At 41.5% G+C, this 23,946-nt stretch overlaps 1 protein-coding gene across 1 annotated transcript in view; it reads left to right on the top strand.

Moving 5' to 3' along the window:
* The window catches only part of LOC103194880 (docking protein 5), a 263,138-nt gene that overhangs the window by 17,106 nt on the left and 222,086 nt on the right, over window positions 1-23,946 (top strand). Inside the window, 1 exon segment of the mRNA XM_007938300.1 lies at window positions 12,344-12,355. Within this exon segment, the coding sequence (XP_007936491.1) occupies window positions 12,344-12,355 (12 nt within the window).

Below are 23,946 nucleotides of genomic sequence, written 5' to 3'. Positions count from 1 at the left end.
TTTTTTTTTTTTTTTGCCAGATATTTTCCTTCTTAATTTTTCTGGTTGTTCATATGTCTTCTACTAGGATGTAAGTTCTTTGAGACTGGAACCTTGGCTATCTTGTTCACTCTGATGTCCCTGGCTCTTGTTTCTGTTGTTAGGTGTTGCTGAATCGGTTCTCATCCATGAACTCATGTACAATTCAACGTGGCCCAAATGTGTACTGTCCTCACAATGATTGCTATGTTGAGCCACTCTGTCAATCTCATTGAAGATCTTCCTCTTTTTTGCTGACCCTCTACCACCGCCACCACTCGTCTGTCAGTTTGTTGCACTGTGATGGCTTGCATGTTGCTATGATGCCAGAAGCTAAACCACTGGTATTTCAAAGACCAGCAGGGTCATTCATGGTGGACAGGTTTCAGTGAGGCTATCAGACTAAGGCAGTCTAGGAAGAAGGATGTGGCAATCCACTTCTAAAAACTTTGGTCACTGAAAACTTTATGAATAGCAGTGAAGCATTATCTGATAAAGTGCTGGAAGAGAAGCCTCTCAGGTTGAAAGGCACTCAAAATAGGAGTGTAAAAGATCTGCCTCCTCAAGGTAGAGTTACCCTTAATGATCTGAATGGAGTAAAGCTTTTGGGATCTTCATTTGCTGATGTGGCATGACTCAGAAAGAGAAGAAACAGCTGCAGACATCCATTAATAAATGGAACATGTCATGTATGAAGTAAGAATCTAGGAAAATTAGAGGCTGTCAAAAATGAAGTGGGAAGCTTAAAGATCAATATCCTAGGCATTAGTGAGCTCAGAAACCCAAAGAGGGGTCGCTATGAGTCGGGTCCGACTCGATGGCATGTAACAACAACAACAGTGAGCTGAAATTATCTGGTCTTAGCCATTTTGACTTGGACAATCCAATCACATGGTCTGCTATGCCAGAAATGACAAATTGAAGGGAAATGATGTCACATTCATCATCAAAAAGAAAATTTCAAGATCTCTCCTGAAATACAATATTGTCAATGATAGGATAATATCCATATACCTATAAGAAAGACCAGTTACTACTATTATTATTCAAATTTACATACCATCCACTAAAACCAGAAGAAATTTTTACCAACTTTACCAATCTTTCCCAAGATTTTTGCCAACTTCTGCAGTCTGAAATTGGCCAACGATGCAGTTATGATGCATTGATAATTACTGGTGATTGGAATGTGAAAGTTGGAAAAAAAAGAAGCAGCATGGGTAGTTGAAAAAATACAGGCTTTGTGATAGAAATAATACCAGAACTCCTGTGATAGAATTTTGCAAGACCAATGACTTATTCATTGTAAATACCTTTTTTTCAGTGACACAAACAGCTTCTATACACATACACTGCACCTATTGGAATACACAGGAATCAAATAGACTGTTGTTGTTGTTGTTGTTGTTGTTGTTATATGCCATGGAGTCAGCCCTGACTCATAGTGACCCCTCCTTGGGTTTCTAGATTGCCCAACCTTCCTTCCGAAGAGTGGCTGGTGGGTGGAGAGGCTCAAGATCATCAGCACCAAAACAAGGCCAGGGGCCGACTGTGGAACAGTCACTTGCTCATATGCCCATTTATGTTGAAGCTGAAGAAAATTAATGCATGTATAGGAGAGCTTAAATATGACCTTGAGCATATACCACCTGAATTTACAGACCATCTGAAGGATGGATTTGATTCATTGAACCACAATGATCGAAGACCAGACAAGTTATGGAAGGACATCCTATCTCAAGAACTAAAAGGTCATTAAAAAGACTTGTCAGAAGAGACTCTGAAACTTGCTCTTGAAAGGATAGTAGCTAAAGCAAATGGAAGAAATGATGAAGTAAAAGAACTGAACAGAAGATTTCAAAGGGGGCTTGAGAAGATGAAGTAAAGTAATAAAATAAATGTGCAAAGACTTGGAGTTAGAAAATCAAAAGGGAAGAACACACTTGGCATTTCTCAAGCTGAAAGAACTGAGGAAAAAATTCAAAACTCAATTTGCAATCTTAAAAGATTCTATGAGTAAAGTGCTGATCAATACAGGAAGCATCAAATAAAGATGGAAGGAACAGAGTCAGTGCATCAAAAAGAACTTGTCAGTGTTCAGACATTTTAGGAGGTAGCACATGATCAACAACCAATGGCACTGAAGCAGGAAGTCTAAGCTGCACTGAAGGAATTGGCAAGCCTTAAGCAATTGACGGAATATCCATTGAGATGTTGCAATAAAGGGATGCAATCCTAGAAGTGCCCATTTATTTATCCCAAGAAATTTGGAAGACAGCTACCTGGCCAACTGACTGAAGAGATCCATATTTGTGCCCATTCTAAAGAAATAGAATGCAGAAATTATCAAACAATGTCATCAATATCGTACACAAGTAAAATAATTTAAAAATGGTTGCAGCAGTACATTGACAGGGAACTGCCACAAACTCAAGCTAGATTCAGAAGAGGATATAGAACAAAGGATATCATTGCTGATGATAGATAGATCTTGGCTCAGACCAAAGAATACCAGAAAGATGTGTTCTAGACTATGCAGAGGCATTGGACTGTGTGGATCATAATAAATTATGGAAAACTTTATGATGAATGTGAATTCAAGAACACTTAATTGTTCTCATGAAGGACCTGGGGATACTGCATAGCTTAAAATTAGGAAGGATGTGCATCAGGATTATATCCTTTTACTGTACTTATTCAGACTGTATGCTGAGCAAATAATCCAAGAAGATGGACTATATGAAGAAGAATGTGGCATCAGGATTGGAGGAAGATTCATTAAGAACCTTTGATATGCAGATAACACAACCTTGCTTGCTGAAAGTGAAGATGACTTGAGACACTTACTGATGAAGATCAAAGACTACAGCCTTCAGCATGGATTATACCTCAACATAAAGAAAACAAAAATCCTCACAACTGGACCAATAAACAACATCATGATAAATGGAGAAAAGATTGAAATTGTCAAGAGTTTCATGTTGCTTGGATGCATAATCAGTGCCCATGGAAGTAGCAATCAAGAACTCAAAACACTTCATTGGGCAAATCTGCTGCAAAAAATCCTCCTTAAAGTGTTGAAGGATATAGATGTTATTTTGAAGACTAAGACGTGCCATACCCTCTTCTGCATGTGACAACTGGACAGTGGCTAAAGAAAACCACAGAATTGATGCATTTGAGTTATGGTGTAAGTGAAGAGTATTGAATATTTCATGGATTGCCAGGAGAATGAACAAATCTGCCTCAGAAGAAGTACATCCAGAATGCTTTGTAGAAGTGAGAATGGCCACACTTTGTCTCTCATACTTGGATCATGTTATCAGGAGGGACCAGTCCCTGGAGAAAGATATCATGCTTGGTAAAGTAGAAGGTCAGCGAAAAAGGGGAAGAGCCCAATAAGATGGACTGACACAGTGGCTGCAACGATGGGCTCAGTCATAGCAGCAGTTGCGATGACGGCACAAGGCTAGGCAGTGTTTCCTTCTGTTTTACGTAAGTTCCCTTCTAGTCAGAACTCAATGGCACCTAACAACAGCAACTACTTTACCAAGCATGATGCCTTTCTCCAGGGACCTGTCCTTCCTGATAACATGTCCGATGTATATGAGACAAAGTGTCACGATCCTCACTTCTAAGGAACATCCTGGCTATACTTTCTCCAAGACAAATTTGTTCATTCTTCTTTCTATAAGTCCATAGTATATTCAGTGTTCTTTGCTAGCACCATAATTAAAAGGCATTCATTCTTCTTCAGTCTTCCTTATTCATTGTCTAGCTTTCACATGCATTTGAGGTGATTGAAAATACCCTGGCTTGGGTCAGGTGCACCTTAGTCCTCCAAGTGACATTTTTGCTTTTCAACACTTTGAGGAGGTCTTTTGCTGTAGATTTTCCCAATGCAATACATCTCGAGACTTCTTGATGCTGCTTCTGTGGATGTTGGTTGTGGATCCGAGTAAAATGAAATCCTTGACAACTTCAATCTTTTCTCCATTGATCATGATGCTGCTTATTGGTCAAGTTGTGAGGATTTTGGTTTTCTTTATGTTGAGGTGTAATCCATGCTGAAGGCTGGAGTCTTTGATCTTCATCAGTAAGTGTTTCAAGTCCTCCTCACTTTCAGCAAGCAAGATGGTGCCATCTGAATATTGCAAGTTGTTAATGAGTCTTTCTCCAGTCCCAATGCCACATTCTTCTTTATCTAGTCAAGGTTTTTGTATTATTTGTTCAGCATAAAGACTGAATAATTACGATGAAAGGATACAACTCTGACGTACACCTCTCCTGATTTTAAGGTACACAGTATCCCCTTGTTCTGTATGAGCTACCACCTCTCGGTCTATGGACAGGTTCCTTGTGAGCACAATCAAGTGTTCTGGAATTTCCATTCTTCACAGTGTTATCCATAATTTATTATGATCCACACAGTCCTTTGCAGAGTCAATGATACATAGGTAAACATATTTCTGGTATTCTCTGCTTTCAGCCTAGATCCATATGGCATCAGCAATGATATCCCACATTCCACATCCTCTTCTGAATCCTGCATAAATTTCTGGTGGTTCATTGTCAATGTACTGCTACAAATGTTTTTGAATTAATTTCAGCAACATATTCTTGCATGTGATGTCAATGATATTATTTTGTAATTTCTGCATTCTTTTGAATCACCTTTCTTTGGAATGGGTTCAAATATGGATCTCTTCCATTCAGTTGGCCAGGTAGTTGTCTTCCAAACTTCTTGGCATAGGCAGATAATTGAGTGCTTCTAGCATCGCATCCATTTATTGAAATGTCACACTCGGTATTCTGACAATTCTTGGGGTCTTGTTTATCTCCAATGCCTTCAGTGCAGCTGGTACATCTTTCCATCAGTTCTTGATCATATGCCACCGTCTGAAATGGTTGAATGTTCACTTATTCTTCTTGGTACAGTAATTTGGTGTATTCCTTCCATCTCTTTACATGGTTTCTGTGTCATTCAGTGTATTGCCCACAGAATCCTTCAATATTGCAGCTCAAGGCTTGAATTTTTTCTTCAATTCTTTTAGCTTGAGAAATACTGAGCATGTCTTCCACTTTGGTTTTCTAACTCCAGGTCTTTGCACATTTCATTTTAACACTTTATTTTGTCTTCTCAAGCTGCCCTTGAAATCTTCTGTTCAGCTCCTGTCCTTCATTATTCTTCCACTCACTTTAGCTACTCTACATTCAAGAGCAAATTTCAGAGTGTCTTCTGACATGCATTTTGTTCATTTCCTTCTTTCCTGTATTTTTAATGAACTTGATGTCATCCCATAACTCGTCATTAGTGTTGAATGTGTCAAATCTTTTCTTGAGGTGGTCTCCAAATTCCGATAGGATATACTCAAGGTCACTCTTTGGCTTTCATGGATTTGTTTTAATTTTCTTCAGCTTCAACTTGAACTTCCATGTGAGTTATTTAAAGTCTATGATGCAGTCGACCCCTGACCTTTTTCTGATTGATGATTGATGATATTGAGCTTTTCCGTAGTCTCTTTCCACAGGTTTTTTTTTTTTTTTTTTTTTAAATTTGGTTCCTGTATATTCCATCCAGTGAGGTACACATGTGTGGTTGCTATTTATGGTGTTGAAAAAGGCATTTGCAATGCATAAGTCATTGGCCTTGTAAAATTCCGTTATGTGATCTCTGGAGTCATTCTGTCACCATGGTCATACTTTTCAAGTATCTATCCCTCTGGCATAGTGCCTAAGGCATTTGACTGCTAACTAGAAGGCTGGTGGTTCAAAACCAACAGCCACTCCTCTGAAGGGAGATTGGGCAATTTACTTCCGTAGAGATACTGCCTCAGAAACCCAAGGAGGGGTCTCTATGAGTTGGAAATGACCTGACGGCAGTAGGTTTTTTAGTATCCCACCTGCCATTATAGATTCTGTACTGACTGAAAGAATATCTAGAACCTCTCAAAGTTGCTGATGGTCTGTAATCTGTATATTTAACATCAAGGAGTATAGGAATTAAAGTTGCAGGTTTGTACTGACTCCCTTAGAATTAAATTTTATTTAACTTAAAAAAATAAGTAATGTGTACAATTGCTATGAAATTTGAAGGTGAAAATCATATACATTGAATTTGAAGTTGTTTTTTTTTTTTTTTAATTGTGATTTGGGTGAAGATTTACAGAGCAAATTCACTTCCCATACATCAGTTCACATATACTTTATCTCATGTCATTGACCACAGTTTACCACATGCAACAGCTCCCTTCCCACTTCCTCCCCATAGTTACTTCTTCCCAGTGTCCATCCCTCCATACACTCCTGCCCACTGAGTTGTCTCCCTGTGCATAAGCAGCCCTTCTTTCTCCCGTGATTGTTCTCTCCAAGGAGAGTATCTACTTGAGGTAAATGTTCAACTCATATGCCTGTCTTTTGTTTGGCTGGAAACCACAGGTGTGGGTTCAATTCCAGACCTGAAGGGCAGTTAGGGGCCATAATCTCAGTGGTTCCACCAGGCTCTATTGGACCAGCAAACCTGGTCCCCACCTTTTTTTTTTTTTTCTCCTACAAATGATTTTGTGTTTTGTTCCACATTGTTCTCCCTCTCTATCCAGGATCTCCTACACTTATTCCCTTCCAAGTGGATGACAGTGGTAGCTGGGTACCATCTAGTTCTTCTGGTCTCATAGTCGTATAGGCTGCAGATCAGATGGTGTACCAGTCGCTAGGACTAATTGTTTCCATGAATTTTGGTTTTCTTCATTCTTCTTTGCTCTGGACGAGGAGAGAACCATCGTTGCATCTAGATGGCAGCTTGCTTTTAAGATCTCAGTCGCTACTCGCCAGAGTAGGAGGTGGAACAATGTTTTGTATAGTATGTTATGCCAATTGAGCCTGATGTCCCCTGAGACCATGGTCCCAAGCCCGCAGGTTCAACTACTTGGTCCCTCTGGGTAACTGGCTGTGACCAAGCAGTGACCACAACCTTGCCCCTTCTCAGCTCTACTATACACCTGGGAATTCTGATCAGTCACATAAACTTAAGGACCATTGTCTGCCAATCCTATATATGTTCTTGGATACACTCCCCATTGAATTTGAAGTTTTTCTTTCATCATTGTCCCCACCAAATCTAGTTCCCTTCCCTACAAGCAACCACTATTAATAGTTTCTTTCAGAATATTTTATATACAGTTATGTGTGTGTAATATAATTACATACTTTTCTGTACTATATTTTTCTTGTTTAACAATTGGTCTTGGCTATTTGAATTGCCTCATTTGTTTCAATAAATGTTTAAATCTTACAGTTTTATTTGCTCATTTATTCATTTTTCCTTCTTTCATCTGTAATTAAATATTCTTGAAGTAGGCACTGTTCTGTGCCCATTTTAGCAATGACAAAACGAAGACAATGAGAGGTCGAGTTTTCTCCAAGTCGCACAGCTAGTGTCCAAGCTGCATGTCTCTTGTTAAGCACATGGGACGATGCTGGGTTTTTTTTTCCTTGCTCCCAGCAATGCAGAAGGGCCCTCCTCTCCTGTCCCCCAGTGGTGAGCATGCTGGTGAATCAACTCTTGGAAATGGAGCTTATTGTACAAAGGGTATTCACTTGTAAAATTTGATCAAAGTTGCTCTGTCACCCTCCTTGGAACATGTTCTCCCAACAAAGTGTGAGAATGCTCATTTTCTATCATTTTATGACAACATGCTTTAAAAATTTTTTCAAAACTTTGCCAATCTAGTAGGTGAAAAACTGACTCCTTTGTGTATAGGTTGTCTCAAGCATGAGTCTGAGTTCTTGACTATTTTGTAATGAAAGTCTTTTCAGCTTTGCAGTCATTTTTCTCTAAGAGTGACATTTATGCAACTTGAGCAGTAGTTGTTATTAAGGGTTCAAACCACATAAAAGCTAATTTGCTATTTTCAAAACCACCTTCCTAAGGATTCTATATGGAAGCTCTCACTTGGAGGATATGAGAAATCATATGTTAACTGTGATGGTATTTGTTAGTTTGTTTCATTCTAAAAATAAGGTTGTGAACTTCACATGTTGGTGTAAGTATATTGGTCCAAAAGATGTGTTTATGGAGTCAAGTGAATATCTGCTGATTAACATGACCGAGTCTATATTGTTATGAGCTTGGTCAACTTTGTAAAATACTTCACTTCTGTCTAGATGGGAGAGGGAGGTTGTAAGTCTTTTTCACTCACTACAAAACAAACAAACCAGTTGCTGTCTGCCATCAAGTTGACTTTGACTCATGGTGACCCATGTCTGTCAGAGTAGAATTGGGTTTGAATTTGCTGACTTTTTGGAAGTAGATTGCCAGACACTTTGGAGACACTGTTGAGTGAACTCAAACGTCCACCCTTCTGGTTAGCAGCTGAGTGTCACCCATATAATTCCTCAATGTTACATTTATGCTGTTTGTAGACACTGAGAACCAGGAGACCTTGCTTGCCTCTGTACCTCAAGCCTCTCTTTTCCTTTCTGTCTAAGCTCCGGCCACATGAGTCGTTTTCCAGTCTCTGAATAAACAGGCTCTTTCCCATTCGCATCCCGGGCCCTTGGCACTTCCCTTGACCTGTCACACTGTTCCCATGGCTGAGTCATATTTCAGTTATCAGCTCAAAAGCCATCTCCCCAGAGATCTGTTGGGCCACCAAATGCAAGGTGGCTCCCGCCTGGTGTTCTGTGTCTCATTCGCTTTTTACTTTATTCAGGGTCATTCTTCACAACGGAAATGATTATTTGGTTATCCATTTCTTTAGTGCTGGCTTCATCTACTCACTTCTACTTACCTATAAGCACCTGGAGGGAAAGGTGGTGCTCTGTCGTCCATTGCTGAATTCTCAGGGCCTAAGATGGTGTCTGTTTACATAGTACTCATTGCTGTTGAGTTGATTCTGACTATGGCGACCCCATGTGTTATATAGAGTAGACCTGACCCATAGGGTTTTCTTGCCTGTAATCTTTATGGAAATAGGTCACCAGGCCTTTCTTCTGAGGCACTGCTGCTGAGTGGGTAGAACCACCAACCTTTAGGTCAGTGGTCAAACATGAACCATTTGTGCCATCAGGGACTCCACTGTACAGAGTAGGTGCTCAATGAACACCTGTTAAGTATATGAATGAATACCTGAAGTCATATTATCCTGCTGCCATCAAGTTGATTCCAACTTATAACAACCCTAGGGCACAGAGGACAACTGTTCCATAGGTTTTCCAAGGCTGTCATCTTTATGGAAGGATAGTGCCACAGCTTTCTCCTGGTGGGTCAAACCACTTTCAGTTAGCAACTGAGCACTTAACCCCTGTGCCAAACAGAAAAGGAACCTTAAAAAATATACGTGCACACATCCATAAATCTCCAGATACCCTAAGAATTTTGTTGGAGGCCAGTGATTTTGCTTTGCTGTCCTCTTGCAGTATGCAGCCTGGTCCCCCAGGCAGGCTGAACATGTGGAAGAGAGAGACTTGGCTGGCATGAGAAGGGCCTGATTTTGCCCTGTGCTGCTGCTGGCCATCTGCTGTGGCCAGGGTGGGGGCTGACCCCCTCTCACCTGCACTTCCTTTGCGACAAGAAGAAGCTGTAAAAGCCCAGCCTCCCCCCCCCCACCTGTCTGCCTCTGAGCCAAGGTGCCGTGAGGGTGTGACGCGCATGCCCAAGTCCACGAGACCTTCTGTTTAGTCCCAAGTTGGTTTCCTCAGCGCCCCCTCATTGCCTCCTGAGTGGGAAGTAGCAGAGAAAGGTGGGATTGCACTGTGCTCATATGGTTTATTTCAGCCCCCGAAACAAGAACTGAGAACTTCCACAAATAACTATTTACTTCTGGTTACAAAAGTGATCTTATCTCAGAAAAGCCAGATTTGGATTTCTGACAAAACAAGACAAAACAAAACAAAACAAAGCAATAAAACAACCACAGACATAAAACACCACTCGGTTTCTAGTATAAATAGAGGGCTGTGGTGTTGGTGGTTGAGCTCTGGGTTTCCATGCCTGAGACCCAGGTTCACTGCCAGCCAATGCACCTCGAGTCCTGCCACCGTCCGTCTGTCAGTGGAGCCCTGTGTATTGCTGTGATGCTGAACAGCTCCAGTGAAGCTTCCAGACTGAGATAGACTAGGAAGAAAGGTCTGGCAGCCTACTTCCAAAAATTAGCCATGGGAAACCCTGGAGCACAACAGTCCAGTTCAGATGTGTGGGTTGGACTCCAGGACAGCGAATAGCCATCTACAAATCAGGGTGGCTTGATTGTATCAATTCTTTTTAATTAGTTTTTTTTTTTTTACATGCACATGGTAAAGAATAAAACAATGAGAAAAATTACACCCCATCTAAATTAAGTTCCCCTCTCACTTTCTTAAGGAGCCCTGTGGCATAATTAACCCCTTGGATGTTAACCAAAAGGCCAGCTGTTCAAACCTACCAGCTGCTGATGCTGACCTGCTCCTGTAAAGATTAACGCTTTGGAAACCCTCTGGGGCCATTCTATTTTGTCACATGGGGTTGTTATGAGTCAGAATTGCCTGGGCAACAACCGGTTCTGACTTTCTTGCATAATTCCTTATACTTGCACTGCCCAATACAGCCACTCCCCCATGTAGATATTTAAACTTAAATTAATTAAAATTTAATAAGGATAAAAATTGCTCAGTCACACGAGCCACATTTCCGGTGCTCAGGGTCACACACAGCGAGTGGCTAGCGCTGGACAATACAGATACAAAACAGCGCCATCTTCAAGGAGAGTCCTATCAGACAGCGCTGCCTCCGTGGCACTCACAGCTATTCAAAATGACATGCTTTGAGATGATTGTTTTGATGGCTGTACCCTCACTAAATCGTGACCATCACAAGGATACAGCTTGCTCTTGTCCTGCTGCTGCCTTTCCCCCCACATAGTAGGAGCTCATTACCTATTTGTTGAGTGAATGAATGGATGAGTAAATGATTCCTCCAGTTCACAGCTCTATCATTGGACCATGTTGTTCAATAGATTTACTGGAAGCAGCTGGAGGCTCCATTCTTCCACCCAAACTCCCTTCAACATAGCTTAGTAGACCCCTGTTCTTTTGCCCTCGTCATGCAGGAGTATTGTGGTTAACATGCTCAGCTGCCAACCAAGATGTTGGATGTTTGAGTCCACCCACAGGCACTTTGCAAGAAAGGCCTGGCAACATGCTTCTGAAAAATCAGCCACTGACAACCCTATGGAGTTGCCATGCGTTTGAATCTACTCAATGGCAACTGGTTCTTACTGTTTTCTTGGGTTTGACGTTTCAGAATGCATTGCCTTACTGTGAAAAGGTTGAAATTGGACGAGTACTGGGTAGTGGGCATTACTGTGTGCTTCTCAGATCCCCAGCCCCTGCCAGGACTGAAACATCCCCTCCTCCACCTGGTGGAGTGCTGTGCGACCTTGCCAAAGGCCATGCCCCCTTATCTGGGGACCACCCACACTCAAAGACTGATTGATGAATGGCCTTCACTTGGAGGGACTCTGCCTAGGAAACCCTCTGGGGCAGTTCTACTCTGTCCCCTGGAGTTGCCATGAATCGGAATCCACTCGACAGCACCTAACAACGACAACTGAAGGCACCCAAGCTCCTGAAGGGAGGAGGCTTCAGAGTACTCTGTTGACGCTGCATCCCATCCGACTTCTGCCTCTGCCCAGTCCTGCGCCTTCGCTCCCACGGGTTCCACCGGCTGTTAATCTGAGAGTACTCCCCACTCACCTTCCCGCCCATGCATCTCCGAATCTGTTTCCTGAGAGCCCCATCCTGCCACAGCTTGATCTGTAACGGCAAAGCTGCAGCCTTAGGCCAGTCTTCCAAAGAGGGACCCAAGATCTTTTGGAAAACTATGGTTTGATTTGTTGGCCCACAGTTTTGGTCCATATTGTATAAAAACTAAGATGATTGTTTCAGTCAGTATTTCTCAAAACTATAATGACTGTTTAGTTTAGTCAGGGCTGACTCAACAGCACACAACAACAACAACAACAACAACAAAACAGAACTTAGTGGCTTGTTTCATTTATGATACTCTTAAAGTGTCCCGGTATCTTGAGTAAAATTATCTACTGAATGAATGAAGAAAGTACCAGAAGTGGTTCCCTACATTAAATGTAGGCAGAGTAAATTTTCACTCTCAACTCTGCTTTCCTCTGGGTAACAGAAGTTCCATATAAACGGTAGGCAAAATTTGAATGCATGTTACTTTAGCTTTCCTTGCTTGAAAGGCCTGATGACGGCTCTTTTTCCTGAGTACCTGTTTACCGCCGTCATGAAAGAAGAATTCTGGTTACAGCTTGTTGTAGCCAGAGGGAAGGAAGACGCTGCTGTCTGGGACCTGATTCTGCTTTCATCCTCAGCAGGGAGTTTGGCCATCAAATAGGCCTCTTACTGAGAGGAGGCAATTTGATTTTCTTCTTCACAACTGTTGATTTCATTGGGCAACTGCGAAGTTCTGGGGCACATTTGTATAATAAATGGAGTTACAGGAGATATGCTGACCAGCAGATGTTTGGAGATTGATTAAAGATTTAGAAGGAAGTACATTTCCCCAGGTTCCTGGCCTACCTTTTAATGAGACTGACAATTTCACAAATAGGATGGAAAACGTTCTTTGGCCTACTGAAATAAATTTCCAAAGTTAAATCCATTTTAGAGAGAAAGACAAAGGGTCAAGTCTATGTGAAAGGGATTGGGCATATCACTGAGGTTCAATTTTGAAGCTTCATTTTCAGAGGTACATGAAGTTGAGTATTTCAAAGATGGAGAAAACTTCTGTTAGATTAATGATGCTAATAGCAACTTAAAGAATGGGTCAGCCTCTCCCAAGTTAAAGCCAAGTTAACATATTCCAGGGGATCCATAATCCTGGTTTCAGATGGACACTAGGCATGCTGACATAGAAATGGCAGCTTTCCACTTTATCTTCCAAAGGTTCAGACTCAGCAAGGCATTGACACATTAGGTGGAGAAACGACTTACAGAATACTGTTGTTGTTGTTGTTATGCGCCGTCGAGTCAGCCCTGACTCATAGCGACCCCTCCTTGGGTTTCCGAGGCAGTATCACTACGGAAGTAGGATTGCCTAACCTTCCTTCCGAGGAGTGGCTGGTGGGTTTGAACCGCCAGCCTTCTGGTGAGCAGGCAAGTGTCTTAGCCACTATGCTACCAGAGGTGTTAGAAGCCTTCAAATCAGTTTCGACTCACAATGACTCCACGTGACAGAGCAGAACTACTCCCAGAGAGTTTCCTGGGCTCTCATCCTTACAGGAGCAGGTCACCGGGTCTTTCCACGGAGCTGCTGGTTTAAACCAGCAGACTTTTGGTTCTACCACGTGACTCCAGGATGGAATATGGTGTTGATGTTGAGTCGATTCCTACTCATAGCAACCCCTGGCGACGGGACACAACTGCTCCATAGGGGCTTCTAGGGTGTCCCCTTTGCAGAAACTGATCATCAGGTCTTTCTCCTGCAAAGCCACTGCATGAGTCTGCACTGCCAAGGTCATGATGAAAGTGCCTCTTGCCATTCTCTGACCTGGAGAGGCACGCAGGTGAAGACAGCAGTAAATTTAGGATAACATGGTCAACAAATAAAAGCAATTGAACTTTTGAAATCTTAGAAGACCAACATAAATTGACATTCATAGTACAAAATACTCAATATCTCTATTTTACTGATGGGAAAACTGAGACCAAGAGAGATTTTAAGGTTTCTCCAAGGCTCCAGTCTATTGCATATCATACATACATATATATACATATATATATATATATATTTAAGCTGCAATGTCTATAACATGGTGGCTAAAATCTAAAACCAAGGGTAAGATCTTTCTCTTCCCCAACCCACTGTGGTTCTGGATATGTTACTTAACCTCTCCTAAATCTCCTTTTTCACACTTAAGTGGTGTCAATAAGATTATGATCCCTCTCTCACAGCAACGTTGGGAAGCTAAATACAATAATTGATGGAGGACTATAGGTGGGTGTAGCTTACTTTGAAATGCAAATTCTCACAACTTGAATGTAGTCAATGTCAGTGAATTGTTACGTGGACATTGTTGAATTAGTGTATGCTCTGCCGTGTGTATTCCCAACAACAGAAAATTAATGAACTCATTTAAAAAGGAGATTCTGAAGCTAGAGACCTTGGCTGGTTGTTCATCTGGGTTCCTGAGCCAAGCATTCCGCCAGAACCATGTTGCATGATCCCATATTCTGTGACCCATAGGGTTTTCAGTGGGTACTTTCCAGAAGCAGACTGCCAAGCCTTGCTTCCCAGACTTCGCCAGGAATATCCTGGGGCCTTAATGAGTGAATGAGTGAGTGAATCCCACAGACTGAGTGGTGGAGAAACTGCTTCACGAGCTACCTCGACTAGAAGTGTTGTGGCTTTGAAGTGACTCTAGTCTCGTCTTTGAAGAACATGCAGGTACTTCACTCTTTGAATATGTATTTCCAAACTCTTATGTGTAAGGTGTGGTGAAGCACATATTTGAAATAGAGGAGCGGAGCTTGAAAGATTGTATAATCTGTTGTAAAGTCACCCACTGATGAGTTGGAAGTCTTCAAGTTTTGTTCCGTCTTTCTTTTCAATGACTAATTTCTTTTATAACCATCATCACAAAGCTGGTTCCTATGAGGTGGAGGTTAAAGATGTCCCAAGTGTTCAACTTCTCCAAACTGCTGTACCACTCCATCATCTCTAACATCCCCTCTTCCTTCTCCCTCAGTACCCTCCCTCTGGTCTTAGGGTTAGGTCATTGCTGCAACATCTCATAAAACTTACAGACTGTAGTTACAGTTAAGTGGTTTAGTGAGGAAGTAACAGGGTACAACTCAAGATCAGGATCAGCTCAGAAATAACAGGAATAATGCAGGAAACAGTTCTTCCATCAGGACAGCTTCATCTTGCCCTCTGCTGCCCAACCCAGTTTGATGCCTTCTCAGGCTTGTGTTACAACACTTAGTTATGTGGGTCTGTGAGTGTCACTATAAGCATTTCATGTGGGTCTCCTAGTTCCTGCCAGCTCCACCACCGTCTCTTGCTGTCCTCAGTGTAATACCTCCTTCTCTCCTCTCTGTATTTTCTAAAACCTCTGTCAACTGGTCATATAGCTATAGCAAGCTCCTTATCAATTTCAAGGTGTGTCCCCCACCCTAGTGGGATCATGAGCTAACCAATCTCCCACAAGGGTTCCATGCACCTTATTTACAGTAGCGAACCCCTTGCCCCCTTTTTGCATTAGCAGTGAATTTGATCCTCTCATGCACCTTACTGCATAGTGTTACCCAGTCAGTGAATGGGAGTTACCAACCATGCATGGCTAGAGGGGCCATATTAAATAATTCACTGCATCACAACTTTATTCTGTTACATCTTCTGGAAAGTTGTCCTGATATATTTTGAAGTGGAAAAACTCACGTAGTGGGAGAAAAAAAAGACATTTTTGCTCATGTGCAGGTGCATATAGTTTGTGTATGAGTGTGAAAAATGAAGAAAGAGTTCTTATGGCCAGTTATGTTTTCCTCTATGAAATGGAACTGGGTGGAGGCTAAGGAGGTTGGGTGGTCATTTACTTTTCTCTTTATATGCTTTTAAAATGTTTACTTGTTTTGACTGTGTGCATGCAAACATTTTGCAACAAAATCAAACCAAATCTGTTGCCCACATTGGCCAGACAGGGACAGTGGATGGAAAACAAGATTTTTTAGTGAATGCATTTCATTGAGTTGTGTCATCTCTGTATGATAGAGACCTTTGCTCCATCATCTTGTGTTGTCGTAAAAGGCATCATCCAATAATGTCATTGACTCTCCTTCGTATCTACAGGGTCCTTGGGGAGAAACAGATCCCTGCTCATCCATATGCAAATACATCCATTTGTCACTCTCACTGTGTACTTTCATTGGGGGCAGAGTTGGGCACCATTACTTTCTGTACCTTAGCATAATTACTGTGCCTTTGTCAGAAACATTATAAGACATCTTGACAATTAGAATGAAGTATATTTTCCTTTAGGACCATTATTAATGTTGTTTTAATCAAGAGCATTGCCAAATCAGACTTTTAGCTACATCTCCCTGTCATAAATTAGAGGACTGATTCATATTTTTACATATTATATTATATTTATCAAGGGAACAATAGCAGCTCTAGTTTGTTAAGAGAGAAAGATGGGATTTGGACTTATAGGCTCAAATGTAAACTTTGCAACTTGGGATGGTGAGAGCTATGATCAGGTTGAGCAAGCGGGGAAGGAAGTTGGGCAAATGTTTGGAGCATATCCAGCTCATTTATTCTTACAACTGACTGATAGTTTGTTCAGTCCCAGTTTTCGGTGTCACTTTGCAAGTGCTTGTTATCACTTTCACGTCACAAAATTATATTAAATAGTTAAGAGCCACAGTCCTGCTGAACAGTATAAATTGTTGTACCAACATATTTTGAAGGTGAGAAGTCATAGAATATGAGAATGAGAAGATCAGGTTCATTTTACTGGCTTTAGAAAGGTTTGTTTCCAGAAGCTAGTATTTTTATAGATGTTGGCTCTTCAGCCAAATAAGGTTTTTTTTTGTGTGTGTGTGTGAAATAATAAAGCTATGTAATTGCCATGCCAATGGGGTTGATTGTAATGTGGATGTGAACAGTTTTGACAGAAGTTATCATGGGCAATATGAATCATAAGCTGAGTTAGGCCCTAATAATAGTAGGAAACTTATTAATAGCTGGTGCCCTGGGCAAAGCACTATATATAGTGCAGTGTTGTTAGTTACTTGTTGTTGTTGTTGTGTGCTGTTGTGGCAATTCTGACTCATTGCAACCCTATATGAGAGTGGAACTGCCCCATAGAGTTCACTAAGTGGTAATCTTCATGGGAACAGATTGCCGGGTATTTTTTCCCCAGAGCCACTAATGGATTTGAACCATCAACTTTTCAGTTAGCAGCTGAGCCCTTAATTGTTGTTGCACCACCACGGTTCCTAGTTACCACTAGTCATCTCTATTTTTTGGGTAAAGAAAATGAGTGTCAGAGTGGTGACATGTCTTGTCTAAGGTCACATGGTCCAGAGAGATAAACCTGAAGTTGACCTTGGCCCATAGGAGTCATGTGGCAGCACTTTTTCATCACTGGTGTTGCTGCCTTTGGAAGGAGAGTGAGGGTTCCTACATGCCATGCTAGATTTTCTACTTTCTCTTTACTAACCTTCTAAGACATGTCATTAGCTCCGTTTAAAGGTTCAGAAAACCCAGGCTCAAAGAAGTTAGACCACTTACCCAGAGTCACAGAAATGGTAAAGAATGGAGCAGTATTTGAACTCTGACCTTTGGTTCCAGAATCCATACTGTTTCTGTATGAACCCAGACACAGACAGATCCAGAAATTTCAGCAGGAAGCTGTGTGGGTGAATGAGGCATCACACACAGTGGATTCCTCTAAATACTGCTGCTGCTGTTACTCCTCTTATTGAGCTAACAGGTCCTATCTCAGTTCCCCAGTGCTGCTGTAACAAAAATACCACGCGTGGATGCTTGAACACACAGAAGGTTATTCTCCCACAGTTTAAGAGGCTAGAAGTCCAAATTCAGAGCATCAGCTTGAGGGGAAGGCTTTCACTCTCTGTTAGATCAGGAGGCAGGTCCTTGTCCCTTCAGCTTCTGCTTCTTGGTTCCTTAGAGACCTAGATGTGGCTTGGCATGTGCCTTACTGCATCTATGCTTCTCTCTCTTGCTTGTTTCATCTCTTTTATATCTCTAAAAGAGATTGATGCAAGACACGCCCTATGCTAATCCTGCCTCATTAACAAAACAAAGAACCCAATCCCAAGTGGGAGTATAACCGTAAGCATAGAGGTTGGGAATTACAACACACATTTGTGGGGGACACAGTTCAGTCCGTAACATTCCATCCTTTGGCTATCAAAAATTCAAGTTCTTCCCACATGCAAAGCACATTTATCCTATCACATCATCCCCAAACAACCCCAAAACCAAACCCATTGCTGTTGAGTTGAGTCCAACTCATAACGACCCTATAGGACAGAGTAGAACTACCTCATAGGGTTTCCAAGGCTATAATTTTTACAGAACCAGACTACCACATCTTTCTCCTGTGGAGCAGCTCGTGGGTTCGAACTGCTGAACTTTCAGTTAACAGTCGATCACTTAGGCCACCAGGATTCCTCTCATATCATCCCCAAAGTCTTAAATCAACTCCAAGTCCAAAACCTCATCTTCTGAATGATCTAAATCAAATATGGGTGAGCTTTTAGGTATATTCCATCTTGGGACAAAATTGCACTTCATCTGTGAAACTGTGAAATCTAGATTATAAATGATCTGTTTCTAACGTATAGTGTTGGAACAGGTAGAGGTAGACATTTTCATTACAAACCAAAGAAATTGGAGAGATATAAGGGATAATAGGCACCAAGCAAGTTCAAAACCCAAAAGAAAAACTTGTATTAGCTCTCAAGGCTTGAAAATAATCCTCTTTTGTCTGAAACTGTCTGAAATGGCCCCTCCCTCCAGACCCTGGGTGCTGGCCACACTCTCTGGGTTCTGGGTGGAGGCCCCTCTGTTCTGGCTTCAGCGTCACCTTCCAGGCCTCGGGGAGGGCCATTTTGCCTCCTAGGCTTTTTGTTGTTGTTGTTGTTGTGTGCCGTAGAGTCGGCCCCGACTCATAGCGACCCCTCCTTGGGTTTCCGAGGCAGTATCACTACGGAAGTAGGATTGCCCAACCTTCCTTCTGAGGAGTGGCTGGTGGGTTTGAACCACCAGCCTTCTGGTTAGCAGTCAAGTACCTTAGGCACTATGCTACCAGAGCTCCTTTGACTCATAGCAGCCCCATTTTACATGGTAGAACTTCTTCCGCATAGGGATTCTGTGGCTTTAATCTTTATGGAAGCTGATCAGTGGATGGGTTCCAACCTCCAACCTTTTAGTTAGCAGCTGAGTGCTTAACTATTGCATCGCCAAGGCTCACAAGAAAGCCCTATGGAATAGTTCTCGGTTACATGGATGTGGTGTGAGTCAAAATTGTCAATGGTACGCAAGAACAACTGTCTTGCTTGTAGTGTAAAATATTTGATGCATTTGCCATTATTTGTGGATCCATACAGTCTATACATTTGTTCCTTTATCTCCAATCTCTTTATTGAGTATCTACTGTGTGTAAGACTCAGCTTTTGGCATTAGCAGATAACTGGTAAATCAGAGTAATTCAGAAAATATAAACCAAAAAACCAAACCCATTGCCATTGAGTCGAATCCTACTCATTGCAACCCTATAGGGCAAAGTAGAACTGCCTCATAGGGTTTCCAAGGCTGTGATCTCCATGAAAGTAGATTACCAGGTCTTTCACCCATGGAGCCACTGGGTGGGTTCGAACTGTTGACCTTCTGGTTAACAGCTGAGTTATTATCCACTGTGCCACCAGGGTTCCAATTACTCTCCAGATAGGCCATTAATATTATAGTTTCTTAGTATTTTTCAGGCTATATTTCAAGTATGTGTAAGAATATACCTAAGTGCATATAAACCCCAAAACCAAACTCATTGCCATTGAGTTGATTCAGACTCATAGTGATCCCCTTTGGTTTTCCAAGGTGGCAAATCTTTATGAAAGTGGATTGCCCAGTCTTACTTCTGTGGAGTGGATGATGGGTTTGAACGGCCAACTTCTGGCTAGCAGTCAAATGCCTTAGACACTACACCACCAAAGCATATTGTTGTTGTTGTTAGGTGCTGTTGAGTTGGCTCCAACTCATAGCAGCCCTGGGTACAACAGAAAGAAACACTTCCTGGTCCTGCGCCAGCCTCACAATCATTTGCTATACCTGAGCCCGTTGTTGTAGCCACTGTGTCAATCCATCTCGTTGAGGGCCTTCCCATTTTTCATTGACCCTCCACTTTATCAAGCATGATATCCTTTTCCAGAGAATGGTCCCTTCTGACAACATGACCAAAGTAGGTGAGATGAAGTCTGGCCATTCTCACTTCCAAGAAGGAGCCATCTACTTCTCAAAATATTGGCCGGTGAAAACCTTATGAATAGCAGTGAAACACCAGAGTGTGCATGTGCAGATATATTTACTGATGAGTTATGTTTATACTCCCATTTTTTTCACAGAAGTGACATGGACTAGGCACATTAGTCTGCACTTCCCTGTGCCGCTTAATACATCTTTCCTCATTATTGCTTAAAGATCAGCCTCATTTATTTTTCTGATGGCATGGTATTCCATTATGTTAAATATTGTGTTATTTTTAAATTCTTAAATTTATTCTTGCCTTCCTTTTTTATTTTGTTATTGTCAGTAGCACTGCAGTGGACCTCTCTGTATGTAATTTTCTTTTCTTCAGATTATTTTTAAAAATCAGTGAGATTGTGAATTTAAAGTAGAGTAATTTTTAAAGGAATATTGGAAAAATTTTTTTTCAAGTTATAATCTGCAAGTATTGACTCACAGTGTATGTGTAATGCTGTATTTCATGTAAGAAGATGGGATGAGATTGCACATTTATATTTTTCTTAAGTGCTTGTGTTTACACAAGAAACTTATAGATGTAGTTACAAGCAGGTGACAGGGCTGGCTCGGGGCTAGGAAACAGAGTGGTAGCAGTGAGAATACTCAATATACATACCTGAAATCATTGTGGAGTTTGGGTTATGAGAGTGTATTACATCTTCAAAAATGTAAGTTTTTAAAATATGGACTACTAAATTAAAATTTTCAGTGTTACTTTCTGTTATACTGTCATTTTCAATATGAGTGCTTTTTTTTTTTTTTAAGACTAAAATATTGAAAGAATAGTACCATTAAGTACAATGTGAAGATCATAAAGTAGACGTGGGCAGGAAACTTGTTCACTGAAAGGATCTAAGTCAGAGTTTTGCTGCTTTCATCTCAGACTCTTAAAAACAATGGGGAAATATTGGCCTGGTTCCCAAATTCAGTTATTCACATATCCCCTTCCACAATTTTTGTCTGGCAACATAGTGCCTAAGGCATTTGACTGCAAGCCAGAAAGCAGGCAGTTCAAACCCACCAGCTACTCCTCAGAAGGAAGGTTGGCCAATCTACTTCCATGGTGATACCGCCTCAGAAACCCAAGGAGGGGTTGCCGTGAGTCGGATCCGACTTGGTGGCAGTGAGTTTGGTTTTGGTTTTTAAGGACAACTTTTAGACATACTACTAACATTTACTCAGTATTTTTTCCTTTGAAGTGATTTACTTATTATTTATGTCAAAGTGCTAGAGTAGCAGCATTAATGAAAACCCAAAGTTATTTTCCATGAATATAAACTGTATTTGTTGGAAGGAGCTCTGGTAGCCCAGTGGTTAAAGCATTCAGCTACTAACCAAAACGTCACTGGTTCCATGGGAGAAAGATGAGGCAATCGACTTCCATGAAGTTTTACAGCCTTGGAAACTCTATGGGGCAGTTTGACTCTGTCCTATAGAGCGGCTATGAATTGGAATCAACTTGATGGCAAATCCAAATCAAAACCATTGAGGCTGGTGCTAACCTTTTGGTTATCAACTGAATGCTTTAACCATTATGCCACCAGAACTCCTTGACTTGAGGGCAGTGAGTTTGTATTAGTTGAAATTTGATCAGAGAAGCAGAACCACTAGGAGATGTTTAATAATGGACTTGGTTTTGGGGCTGGGTTTTCACAACTGGGGGCTGGTTAACAATCTAGGTGTGCCTGGTGCTGGAGCTTGAAGTTAGAAGTGGAGGCAAATGAGGAGTAGGGGAAACAAAGACAAACCATAACCCAAGAAGGTCAGCTGGGTGCATCTGACTCAAAACTTCCAATACACCAACTTCGACCGTGGACACATCTTGCAAAGAGAAGATGATGTTCTTCATCAAGGATCTAATGGTCACCTGGCTCGGGTTTCTAAGTTGCTGAGGGAGGACCCAGCAGGAAATGGTGAAACTGCACCCTTGCCTTGCCCCATACCAATCAGATAATCCAGCAGATCAGAGACAAAGAGTATGTGCAGCAACCCCATACCCCATACACTGATCTTGTAAAGTGTAATAACACACAAACAAAATGGACTGAAACCTTACAGCCACCAAAGTCTAAGATATTCACTGAAGAAGTTTACCATTCACTCAATTAAATGAATCAGTGCATATAAATTCAGTTCACAAATGTTTGCTGTCTACTTTGTTTCAGGACTGGTCATACAAAAGTGAGGAAAGACAGACTAAAATCCCTGCCCTCATGGAGCTTACAGTTTAGAGGGGAGGATAGACAATAAAGCAAACAATCAAATATATGAAGAATGGTAAGATAAATACTATGTCAGATGGTGACAGCACTATGGAGGAAAAACAATAAAGCACAAAAGACAAGTGTGTGTGTGTACAGGGAAGTGAGTTGTAACTTTAATTGAGGTAGTTGTGGAACCCCTTACTCAGAGGGTAATATTGATGCAATGGCCTAAAAAGATGGGGAATAGAGCTATGTGGAATATGTGAAGAGTTACAGCAGAGGGCACAGCTAGTGCATAAGTTCTGAGGAGGATCACGAACTACCATCTCTTTGTCATGAGACCAGAAGAAATGGATGTGCCTAGCCACCATTACTGAGTGTTTTGATCAAGGCCCCAGTAGTTGTATCTTGATAAAAAGGAGAAAAGCAATGTGGAACAGAACTTCAAATTCTTACCAGAGACCAGGCTTACTGGATACATTGAGCCTGGAGGAACCCCCAAATCTGTCACTTGGAAACAAATTTTAAGACTTGAGCCAAAACAGTCCATGAAATCGTCTTTAAACTAAACACCAATTTATCTTATTCAACATAGGATGTTTGTCTTGTGCATTGCACTGTTTTAGTTTAAAGAAACACCTATATGGGATTAAATGGGCAGCAGTCACTTTAAAATACAGATGAGAACTTTAAGAGGCAGAGAGTCTAAGTTAAAGGTGGGGAAACAATAGGGGCAGAGACAGGAAGAATGTTGACACAATGGGAAATGTGTAGCTATTGTCAGTGAACAGTGAAGTGTACATGTGAAAATTGTTGAATGGGTGTAAGTTTTGTTGTGTATACTTTCACATACACATACACACACATACACAAAGTTCTGAAGTTTGGAAGGGGAGTGTGTCTGGAGTATCTGAGGACCAACAATATGAACCTCAAGCTGCCTGAGGCAGAGTTAGGAGTGGGAGAAGGGGAGAAGCTGCAGTAGGTGGAGTAGGCCTACCTTGGCCTCTGTTAGGATTTTCCAATTGGTTCTGAGAGGGAAGAGAGTAGAGGGCTACAGAATGGAGGATGCGACAATTTGGATTACATTTTAACAGCATCACTGTGGCTGTCAGTAGAGGACATCACACAGGAGCTGGCGCTCCTGTGGCAGTTACTTCAGGCATCACGGCAGCTTGAACTACGGTCACAGCTGGGAGGTGGTGAGAAGAGGTCAGGCTTTGGCTATATTATAGATATAAAGATGCAAGGACTTCCTGGCAGATCAGAAGTACATGGGATAGAGAGGAGTCCAGAATGACTTTAAGTATTTAGACTTGTTCAACTGGAGGAGTGGGGTTACCATTAACTGTGACAAGAGGGAGGTAGGGCAGGTTTAGGGGCAAAGATCAAGGATTCAGGTTTTAACATGTTAAATATGAGATGACTGTTACATGTTCAGATGGAAATGCAGCTGCTTAGAAAAATGTCTGCAACGTAGTCAGTAAATGTTAGTTGTTATTGCCAATACGTGATTACTGAAAATTCATCTCCTAAATATTTTTAAACACCTGCTATGTACCAGCACAGGAGAAGCAACACTGAATGAGTTCATGACTTGTGGTTCCGGTAAAGAGACGGACAAAAAACAAAAACGAAACTCACTGCCATTGAGTAGGATCCAACTCATAGTGATCTTTT

This window comes from Orycteropus afer, unplaced genomic scaffold (genome assembly GCF_000298275.1).
Source record: "Orycteropus afer afer isolate SDZICR_OR568_19922 unplaced genomic scaffold, OryAfe1.0 scaffold00049, whole genome shotgun sequence".
In the NCBI taxonomy this organism is placed as follows: Eukaryota; Metazoa; Chordata; class Mammalia; order Tubulidentata; family Orycteropodidae; genus Orycteropus; species Orycteropus afer.
This window is presented reverse-complemented; position numbering and strand designations above follow the sequence as displayed.